Source organism: Alligator sinensis, unplaced genomic scaffold (genome assembly GCF_000455745.1).
Source record: "Alligator sinensis unplaced genomic scaffold, ASM45574v1 scaffold872_2, whole genome shotgun sequence".
Taxonomy (NCBI): Eukaryota; Metazoa; Chordata; order Crocodylia; family Alligatoridae; genus Alligator; species Alligator sinensis.
Genome location: NW_005842132.1, coordinates 706,097 through 717,130, shown reverse-complemented (window position 1 = coordinate 717,130; position 11,034 = coordinate 706,097). Strand labels below are relative to the sequence as shown.

At 52.7% G+C, this 11,034-nt stretch overlaps 1 protein-coding gene across 2 annotated transcripts in view; it reads left to right on the top strand.

Moving 5' to 3' along the window:
* MDFI (MyoD family inhibitor) overlaps positions 1-10,217 on the top strand; it is a 39,102-nt gene extending 28,885 nt beyond the window's left edge. For both annotated transcript variants that reach the window (XM_006025059.3, XM_025205803.1), the window contains exons 4-5: positions 6,863-7,132; positions 8,362-10,217. In XM_006025059.3, the coding sequence (XP_006025121.1) occupies positions 6,863-7,132; positions 8,362-8,618 (527 nt within the window). In that variant the 3' untranslated portion in view covers positions 8,619-10,217. The remainder of the gene's footprint in view (positions 1-6,862; positions 7,133-8,361) is intronic.
* The last annotated feature ends 817 nt before the right edge of the window (positions 10,218-11,034 follow it).

Sequence of the window (11,034 nt, the reverse complement as noted above, 5' to 3'; positions counted from 1 at the left end):
TCTTTCCCTCCTCTGTGTTGTCTGTTGCTGTCAGCTCTCAAGGAGCAGAACAGCCTGCTCAGGGTGTCTGGCAGCTGCTTTGCAGAAAGCAGTCAGTGTTGTAACCGTATCAGGGGACAGCCGTGGGGCTAAGTGGGTCCCTGGACTCTGACCTTGAAAGACTTCCATGGACTGCAATGGGCATCGGTTCATCTCCTCCAGTAGAGTTGTACTGCAGGTGGGGCTTTGAGGAAGGGTTGTGAACAGAGATGAGTGCGTGCCCAACAGGCTTTCAACATTTGGCCTTCTTTCATCTCGAATGGTGGAAATACTAAGCTCACACCAGCCCTGTCCCTCCCCCAGCTCAGGCACGTGTGTCATACCTCTCACATCTGGAAGAGATGCCGCGCTAACCAATCCCAGCTGTGGCCGGTGTGTCTGGGAGAAGGGCGATGAGCCCAGCCCAGCCGCAGCAAGGAAGAGAAATGGTAATGAGCAGCTGGAAGCAAAATTCTTATCATCAGCAGAGTCCCCACCTGTAATTTTCTGATTAGGAGACTTGCCACTATGTAATTTCACCCCCCAAAGTAATGATGATGATCACGGTTCACTCATGCTACTGCAGTTCAGGCCATGTCAGAGCAACCCCATATTTTCAGGAGTGGATTTAAATGCCATGGTAGGAATTTGCTGAGCTGACACTGAGGCTCTGACTGGGTTCATGGGCATCTCAATGGAGCAGGTGCTGAAATGCCCATGGGTGCCCCCATATGCTGTAAGTATTATAGTCACCTCTACAGGCCCCAGCTGAGATTGCTGCATGGTTGTGCTAGGTGCTGTATGTACATACATTGTAGGTGCAGTCCCTTCTGTACCAAACAGTCTAAACAGCCATGGGGCAGTGAGCCCAGAGCCCTGGAATCACACGCCATCCTCCTCTTCAGTTTTATAGCTGTAGATCTGTTTGGCTGTCTCTTGTTACAGCATAATCAAAAAGACCCAAGAGATTTATTGGAGTTAGGGCACTGCAGTTCTAGCTTGTGCAGGTCCATGGTGGTCCAAGCTTTAAAAAGGAACTCACAGAATGGTTAAACAAGATGATCGGGCCCAATTTCATCTGCAGCCACTGATTTTAGATGCCCAACATAAGTTAGAATGAGAGGGCTTCTATACACATGCAGGGAGGTTGCTCCAACGTGCTGTAATTACAGTGCATCGGAGCAGACTCGACTAATTGCGTTCATCACGCTTTAATCGAGTCTTCTGGAGCATGGTAATTACTGCCCTCCAGCAGACTCCAGTGTCATGTGTTTCAGCATCCTTGTGCTGAAAAATGGTGGCAGGGCACTTTAAACTAAAGCTTGTTTGATAAGCATTAGTTCAAAGTGCCTGTCTGCCATTTTCAGCACAGGGGCGCTGATACATGTGATGCTTCGGGTGCTTTTAATTAGCACAGCTCTCAGAACTGTGCTAATTAAAGCACCCCCACCTCCTGAAGCATATCTATAAATGCCCTAAATGCCTATAAATGCCCTAACCCATCTTTTGGTTCTTTGATGGTACAGTGCCTGGCACAAGGGGTCCTGTCCCGTGATTGCGGCCATGCCTAGGACAATGTGGCCATTTGTAGATGTGCTCAGCATTTTCTAAACGGTGTTAACTGATTTGCATCATGCAGTTTGAATCAAATTTCAATTCAAATTAAGGGTTAATAGATGATCATTGACTATCATGGCAGGGGGGGCACTGGCTATACACAGTCTATACACTTGACAGCCCCTTAGCAGAGGTTGGAAGTAATTAGGAGGTGATAATAATCCTGTGTAAACACTGCTACATTGGTGCAGTTATCTAAAGTGCTGTTCCAGAAGCTGTACTTGACCTGATACGGAGCAGGGTGAATTGTTCTTGGCACATTTGCTTTTGTAAAGGTGTTACTTTGCACCTGATACCTTCCACTGTTTTGCAAAAACCCAATCGAGTTTCCCTTGCTGGGACCGATATTTGCAGTGCTGATCTGAGTTCCTAAGGACTGTTTTTCCTAAAAGCAACGCTGCCTGTACATGTTAATTAATACAGCTGAAATTGCCTAATTCAGACTGCCCTAGCCTGCGTTAATTTTAATGCTTATTCAATGAGGATTAGTTCATTCAGACTGGAACCAATTTGAATTCAGACTACAGACGTTTGCATGTATATAGTTACAGCTGTAGTCCAGATTAAACCTAGAAAAACATAACTTCTATAAATGGCTTGTGATAAATAATGATAGAAAACTTGTTGGGAGGCTGATTTCCAGAGGCGCCAAGTCGCTTTAGCTCCCGCTGACTTTAGTGGGAACTGAATATAACCGGCCCTGCTGGAAACCAGACCCTGGCCATCTTGAGCTGTGGCTCCTTTGCTTCTCTGCCAACACTCGTTTCCAAGTTATTCCACTGCATGATGTTTCAGGCCCACCCCCACTTCCACTGACATCCGTGAGGACATCTTTCCCGTAGACTTTATTAGGAGCAGGATGGGACCTTCATGGTGACAGTCAATGAACTTGTAAGGGCACCACGTGATACCAATGGTCACATGGCTCCAGTGGCCAAAAGTGTGGAAGAGGGGAGTCTGCTTTTACCCAAATTTTGCTTGCTCTTTCTTCCGTTTCTCTCGTCACTCTTTCCTTCCTCCTCCCCTCCCACTGCCTTGCTCCTGGCTGTTTCCACCTGCCTTCAATCATGCCCTGAGATGGGGCTTCGCACCCAACACAGCCCTCTTCGTGATCCAGTTACTTCAGCTGCCTTCACTGCCCCACAGAGGAGGAACGCACTAAAACCAGCCTTCAGCCCCTGTGGCAGCTTGGGACACCCCTGGCTTGTGTAGGCGTATATGAGAGGGGTCAAGTATCCTTTGCTGGCCCTTTTAAAAGAAATTTTTCGTGTTGCCAGCCAAATCAAGTCTGAATCCATGAGTCAGTCCAAAACCATAAGTGGCCCTACAACCGGCAAACATCTTCCACCCCCACCAGGGGCTTCAGATATTTCCAAAGTCTTTTGGCAAGCATCCTATGGGCAGGCGAAAGCTCGGAAGCTTGGGATTCGGATGCCCCCAAGTTTCGCCTGCCCTCAGCCATATGGTGCAGGAGCAAGCTAGGGAGGAGCCTCCCGTTTCCATAAAATGGGCATTAAGCCCCAACACCTCGGCAGGTACTAAACCACGCCAGAAGAACAGTTATCCTCGGGAGCACTTAAGGAGCATTGCCTTCTTGGACCCAGATGCATGGTGTTTCCCCTGCCAGGTAAGTATCCTTTGCTGGCCACGTGGCTTCCAAGCCAACTCTTTTGCCATACCCACCAGCAGGACCAAGGAAGCGAGGAGCCCCTGGACTCCCTCTCCCCGCCATCCCCCCCACTGCAGGAAGCGACAACTCCCTCTCTCGGCTTCCTGCCCTGCATTCCCCACCTCGCGGTGCTGCTGCACATCATAAGGCCGGTGCTGTGCGAGGCTCCCAGCCCTCCCCAGCTTACCCAGGCTAGAAAAACAAGACGCTGCTTTTCTACCTCCGCGGCTTTCAGCTTTTGCCCGCGAGCGGCCTGCTTGCTCCTGGCGCAAGACAGAAGCACCTTGTATTTGGAGGTCTTGCTTGATGTTTGCAGCGTGACTCAGTCCTGCCCCTTCTCGGCCCCGGAGTTCAGGCTCCCTGTCCCACTGACGCCCTGAGCAGAATACGGCTACTGTTCCCCTGCTTGGCTCCCGGCCCTTTGCCCTCAAGCCTTTCTGCTGAATCATCGCGCGTTTGCCGAGGAGAGGGGGAGAGGGAGAATCGGAGTTTGGCAGAGATGACACCAGGCAGCTTATTTATTTATCGCTGCGGCTGGGGAGCGCAGCGCTTAGCCCCTTCTGATCTGCAGCCCAAGCCCCGTCTCCGGTCAATCAGGAGGCAAATTTTACAATGCGTGGAGAGAGGAGGTTTAAAATCCACTCCAGCCCCCTTCCACCAGGTGTCTTGCACCATCAAGGTGAGCCGTAGAGCCAAGCAAGACTTTGGCTCATACCGGGAAGATCGGCTGGGCGCTGGGAAGCTGGCCAGTCTCAGTTCAGCTGAACGTGAGGACGAGGGGGAGTCGCAGATAAAGCCGATATTAATATTCCTCCCATTAACATCCAAAGAAAAGTTCAGCCAGAGGTTGTGAATCCCTTTAATTAAAGGCCTGGTTTGCTTTTGCTGTCGGGATGTGTTTCAAGCGATGAACTGCACGGTGCGGGGTTGTCAAGTGTCTTTCTCACTGTCCGTCCCCGGTTGGACCACAGGCTAGAATCAAGCATGGGCTTTCAGCTTCAAGTGGGAATCGAGCACGGGCTTTCAGACACCTGACCGGGGTGGCCTGGATCTGTGTGACTGGTGCTCGGGATCTCGCCCGGTGCAGGCAGTAGTGATGTTGTAGCTTGGAGCATAGATGTTTCTTACCTAAAGTGTCTCCCAGGCTGGCCCAGCACAGCAGTAGCAGTCTGTCCACCTCCCTGCCACCACTAGAGAGCAACCTGTGGCAGCAGCAGTGGGACAGCTTTGAAAAATGTCCCTAACTCAGTTAAAGTTGGTGGCAGTGGTCAGCCCTCATCTCCTCAATGGACCAAGTTTCCTGAAGTGTTTGGCATGCTGACTTCCTGCTCTCTCTTTTGGGATGAATATCTTGTATGACCCACTTTGCCATAATAACCAAGCATGCAACCAGGACTTTTGGGACAGATGCCCAAAAGTCCTGAAGGGAAGGGCAGTGTTTCTTTCAGCACCACAGCTTGGAGGTTTGTCTGCAGTCACGCAGGAGATCTGTGATGGGCAAGCAATTGACCCCAGTTCTCCTAATTGTAGATGGATGTCCTAATCATTGAGCTCTCCTTCCCTAGGTCTCTTCTTTCTTTTCCATCTCCTTTCACTGTTCTCTTTTGCCTTCCTCCCCTCCTGCACCCTGTAGCTTTTGCTCCATGTGTCTCTCCTCTTCCTGGGCATTTCCGCCTTCTTCAGCAGTGTTGTGCCTCCCTTTCCTCGTGCCCATGCATCAGGCCAGATCTTCAGCTGGTGGAAATCAGCATCACTCCTTATGTCCTGAACCACCAGCTGAGAATCCTAGTTTCCTTGGCCTCCTTATTCCTCCCTAGCTCATGTGTGTGAAGCTGCGGGAGGAGGGTTGGTCAGAACAGACCAGTTTCTCAGCAGAGTATAACCAGAGGGCCTAAAGCCCCATGAGCTAGAAATGCAGAAGGTCTTTGCTAGGGAGGGTCCACAAGAGCTAGAAACGTGTCTCAGCTTCACACGGGCAACCGGAGGAAGGTGAATATCCCCAAACCTCCCCTTGCCTCTTCCCATGTCCACACTTGCCTATGCTTTGTTTTGAAATGTTTCCACCAGCTCCAGCAACATCCAGGCTTTGTCCTGAGGTCCCCCAAAGGATGGCGTCTGCTGCCTGCGAACACCAGGATGTGTGCAAGCCTTGCTCGGGATGCAGAGCAAAAAGCTTCTGCTGCCTCCTTCCTGCCCAGACACCGTCCTCTGACCCTGCAACCCACACGCCCAGTTGTATCATTTTAAATAAAGGCATCGTCTTCAAGCAGTTGTATTGTCTGTTGTGAACCCCTGTGACAAGTGGCTCCTGTTTCAGCCTGAGCAACTTATTTCAGGGTGGTTTAAATCTGATTTAAATGAAACACAAATAAGCCTGGTTTTGGAGCGGATCCATACAAAGGCCTGCTGCAGCCCTCTTTTAAATGGCATTTTCCTTTGGCTTCATACACATGCACAGTCACATGCTTGTAGATGGGTTTACTCCATGTATGACCCATGAGGACTTTCTTCTTCATTCGTCTCCTCTGTTGGTCCACTGGAGGATAGCAGCCAACTACTGCTGCCAATCCAAGGAGCTACTCCTTTAGTTCAAGCAGTGAAGGTCTGTGGTGTGTTGCTGAGGCCCCTGGGTTTAAATCTTGTTGGCTGTAGGACATTGGCATATAAGCAGTGCCACACTGAGCCAGGCCAATGAATCATCTATAGCCCCATGTCCTGTCTCCAGCAGTGACAAGTAGAAGATGCTTTAGATGGTGAGCCTATGAACCCAATGCATTCAGGCTAAAATGTTTTTATTTGGGTTCCTAAACTGCTGCAACCCAGGAAAACCCTTGGCTTGGTTTGACCTCAGCAGGTATTGTGGGTTCCCAGCCCCTTTGAAAATCAGCTGCTTATTTGGGTACTTTAATCAGCTCCCTTACTCTCAAGCACCCCAGCATGAAGGAATGGTGGAGGCATTTCTCTCTGGGAATTAAAAAGGATGGCTCTCAGAGATCAGTTAGACTCGCCTCATTCTGTGTGTGGTGTATTATTAATTATGATTTATTATATGCAGAGGCCCCAAGCAAGGATCAGGGACCCGTTGTGATAGAAGATGTGAAAATGGATAATGAAAAGATGGTCCCTTGCCCAAAAGAGCTAATGATCTAAGTGCTTAATGAACTGCTGCCTTGCTAAATCTCTGTCTGTGCTTGCTCAGTGACTGGATGTAATGGCGCTGCTGCCTTGGGAGAGCCCAGGAGATGGGCTGACCAGGCAGGAGCAGGCGTACCTCTTCTAGAGCATTGGCAAGATCTCACTTTCCTGTCGTCCCTAATCCCCTCCAAAGCTGCATGGTCCTTGTCAGGCCTTGGGGAGACTTGTTGGGGTGGCTTGAGGTAGGACAGGCTGAGAGCTTAAGAGGTGAGGAGAACCACAGGCCTGTCCAGATCCCGCAAGCTCAGTAAAAGAAGTGCCTTTACATCCAGGACAGTCAGGACTAGTCCTCTCTGCCGTGACAGATGGTATTGTGGAGGTCATGCTGTCTAACGCTAACCTACCGCTCTCTCTCGACACCAGGCCAGCCCCAGGTCCGAGCAGCTCAGCAGGGTCTCCAGCCGTCCACCCCCAAGGACTGCACCCCGCTGCTGCAGAACGGTGCTGGGCATGTCCCGGACCCAGGCGGTGCTAATGGAGAGGCGGGGAACGGCGTCCTTCACTCGCTACCCAGCTCCCAGAAGCCTCACCGGAAGCTGCAGTCCCACCACTCCATCAACAGCCAGAGCAGCAAGAAGAGCAAAGGCAGCTCCAAATCGGCCTCTTCTCAGATCCCCATTGAGGCCCAGGAAGGTACTTGCTGTCCCTGTGTCCCTCCCTCCCTTGTCCCTCAGACACTGCTAACGCTAATGGGAATGAAAGCACCACTGATCAGGGGACGGGGAGAAAGGGACTGTGGCCTCTGAAAGCACAAAGGGCTGCCCAAGCCAGCCAGCCAGCCATGTGGCTCACAAGAGGCTAATACCGTTCTTCCCTCTCCTTCCTTTTTTCTCTAAGCTGATCTCACCCCTCAGGTCCTCTGCTCCCCTGAGCTTTCTGCTTGCCTGAAGAAACCTAAGTCCTTCTGCCTCATGCCACGGTTGTCACACACCTTTAGGTGCCTTTCCTTTTAGTCCACAGCCTCCCTCCTGGTGCAGTGATAACCTAGGCACCCCCTTCACCTGGCCCATTCTTACCTCCAGAGATGCTCCAGAGAGTCCCAGGAGCCGTCTTCTTCTCAGCCCTGCTTCCCTCATTCAGGCGTAGCCCTGCAAAGTGGAAGCAGCCCATTGTGCCAAAGTCCTCGTTTCCCCAGTGCTGAGGTGCACAGGAACGTGAGAACTGCTGTTTACTGGGTCAGGCCATAGGTCCATCTTGCCCCATCTCCTGTGTCGCTTAGGGGAGAGAGTGGATGCTGAATGGGAGAGGGAACAGGGTGTGACCAAGGGTTTTCCTCTCTCACTTGCAACCTCCAGCATTGAAGGTCTAGGAAATTTGGATTCAGAGGCTGTATCCCTAACTCCCGTGTTTAATAGCTACTGAAGGTCTGAAGGCTTCTCTCCACTTGCCCTCTGGTTTTTTTTTCTCTCTCTGAGAGTTTGTGCTGCCATCCACCATGGTAGGATCTGTGCGCCTTCTAGCCAAAATCAATAGTAAAAAGCTAGATCCTACGTGGAGTCTCAAGGACAGCACAGGTTGGCACTAATGCCATTCAGAGGCCCCATATCCCCACAGCCCTAGGTATTGGCCTGGGCTGGTGCAGAACTAAGAGGTCTCAAATGTCTGTTCTCAGACTGGGAGGACCTCCCCTGCTGTTTGTGCTGTTCTCTGTGGAGCTGGAGACTTAAGCCTTGTACCTCTTAGGAGTGGTACTGCCAAAGCCGTGGAGTCCTTCAGAGGGTTTGTGGGCCTGGTGTCCATGTCTAACAGTGTCCTTCACTCCTGTCTTCCCCCCCCCCCCCCCCCATCCTCTCCTTCCCGTTCATCGCCATGTCTGGTGTATCCCCGATCTCTCTGCCCTCCTTCCCTCTGCCCCCCCTTAGATTGCTGCGTCCACTGCATCCTCTCCTGCCTCTTCTGCGAGTTCCTGACCCTCTGCAACATCGTGCTGGACTGTGCCACCTGCGGCTCCTGCACCTCCGAGGACTCCTGCATCTGCTGCTGCTGCTGCAACTCCGGGGAGTGCGCCGACTGCGACCTGCCCTGCGACATGGACTGCGGCATCATCGACGCCTGCTGCGAGTCCGCGGACTGCCTGGAGATCTGCATGGAGTGCTGCGGCTTGTGCTTCTCCTCCTGAGGCATGGCAGGAAACCAGAGCCAAAGCCCCATCCCCGGCACGACCGCCACAGGGACTGGATGGAGGAAAGAGGGAAGGTACAAGGGGGCTGAGAATGGGAATCTCCCTTTTCCTGTCTCTGTGTCTCATTCCTCTTGAAGATGCCACTTGTCATGGGCTGGGAGGATCCTGCAGGTTTCCTGAGCCAATGCTGGAGAAACCCACGTGGAAATGGAAGGAATCCAGAGCCCAAGAGACCAGAGGCTGCTCTGGAGCCAGTAAGCTGAGCCTGGACACTACCCAGGGATGGGTGAATCTCTCTCTCCCGCATTTCGAACCTCGGGGCATCAAGAGACTTGTTGGATGCCTGCAGGACACTGGGTGATGCTCATTCTCTACCTCCCCTGGTGCTGTCTGACCACCGGGGCTGGGGGCCGCCAAGCCATCGGCTGAGGGGTTGCACCAGCAGCCCGGGTGCTCCCTGCCGCCTGAGCCAAGTGCAGGAGAACCATCTTCCCACGCCATGCAGCCGTCCACTGGGAACCTGAGCTGCCTGGTGAGCCCCAAGCTCACCCAAGCTGCTGTCTGGGGACGTCTGTGAATGCCACCGGCAGCCTGACTGGCTGCTCCAGGGCCCTGTGAGCTGATGCCTGCTGCTGCAGCCAGCAAAGGATAATGCCCAGGTGTGCTGGTGCCAGGGGCCCTCGTGTGGCTAGTGGACAGCTTGGGCAAGGTCTCAGTGCCCACTCATGGGTTTGTGAAGTGCTCTCGCTGGCTTTCAGTGGTATGGCGTGCACGGATATCACCTGCTTGGCAGTTAGGTATCCAGCAGCCCATGTCCAGGGCACCCAGAAGAGGTGTTTGCACAGGGCTCTGGCAAGCTTCCCTTCTCATGGTGGGACACAAGAGTCTACAAGGCACTGTGCACTGCCGTGTGAAACATGAGCACAAGCCCCTTCCCCACTCTGCTCCTGTCCCCTCCGGGAAGGGAGCTGTGGCATCAGAGACCAGTTCCAGACGTCGGGGATCTCCGAGTTGCAGAGGACCAGCTGGAGGAGGGAGCATTAGGGACCAAACTTTTCCTCTCCCCTTTGCTGTTGCAAACAGCTTTCTACCCCTTGCCCCTCTCTCAGTGCTGAGATCGGCAGCCAAGTGCAATAAATATCGCCATCTCCTTGCGGCTCCAATGCCTGCACAGATACAACCACATCTCCTCATGCCGAGCCTTCCCTTAGCTGCCCCCATGGTGGCTGACAAAGGGTGCCCTACAGGGCTTTCCCATAGCCAGGCCTGCACATCCATGCCCAGGATCTCCCTGCTGCAAGGTGCCATTTCTCCTTGCCCCCTGGTTACAGGAAAACTTTGTCCTGAATCAAAGACACAAGCCATGGAGCAGCAGCCATCAGGACACTGGGTGAAGGCTTTGTTGACACAGCCTCTGGAGTGACAGCTGTACAGAAATGGACACCTGGTTTCCTCTGCCCCTGGAACAGCACCCACCGTGGGCTTCCCCCCATTGCCCTGCCTGGCCATTAGCTGGAGGGCAGGACCGAGGGGACGGGGCGTGGAAGGTGGACATGCGTTTCATCTGTTTTACTTGTTACTGTAAATAAATGTCTTTTTCTTCATTTCTGACCCTTGTGGCTGCTGTGTCACGTGCTTGGCCATGGGCGGTCCTGGAAGTCCCTGGACCTCTGCAGGGAGGCCTGCATGTGGGCAGTTGTCCCCAGAGGAGAAATTCAAGAGTGCATCCTCCTCACTTCCTCCTTAGGAGCATGGAGGGAGTCTGGGGAGAGACGTTCCCTAGGATATATCCCCTTGCTTGGCATGTTGAGAGAGGACTCCCCGGCCCCAAGGCTAGTGAGGAGGGTGTAGATGGTTAGATACCTCCTGGGGTGCATCCCCTTGGCTACAGCTGGATACTTCTGTAGGCTTGTTCCACTGGGCTTTATTTGTGCTGGGGCTAGAAAGAGAAAGCAGCCACATAGGAAGGGAGGGTGCTCAGTAATTTTAATGATGCCGTGAAATAACTGGCCATTTCTACAGCGCCTCTCACTGCTTGGTGCTTCACCAGCTCTGCCCCCGGAGCGGGATCGTGTCCTCTGCCTCGGGGGAGGAGCGCAGCAGCTGCTCTGTGCGGTGGAGCTGCACATCAGTAGGGGAGAGGGGTTTTTTGTTTGTCTTTACAATGGCAAGGGGACCTCCAAGAGCCACGAGACTCGGGGACCACCACCCCTCAGCGCTCAAAAGGCAGCAGCGAGTCTCCCCCATCTCAGTCACGGGATCGTCTTTCTTAAAATCAGTGAGACTTTACGAATGCATGTGAGGTTTTATTTCTGTGCTTTCTGGCTTTTGACTTATTAAGGCTCCTGTTTTCCAGCTTTTCTCTGAGGCACGAGGCCTGGAAAATGACTTGAAAAAGAAAAGGTGCATATGG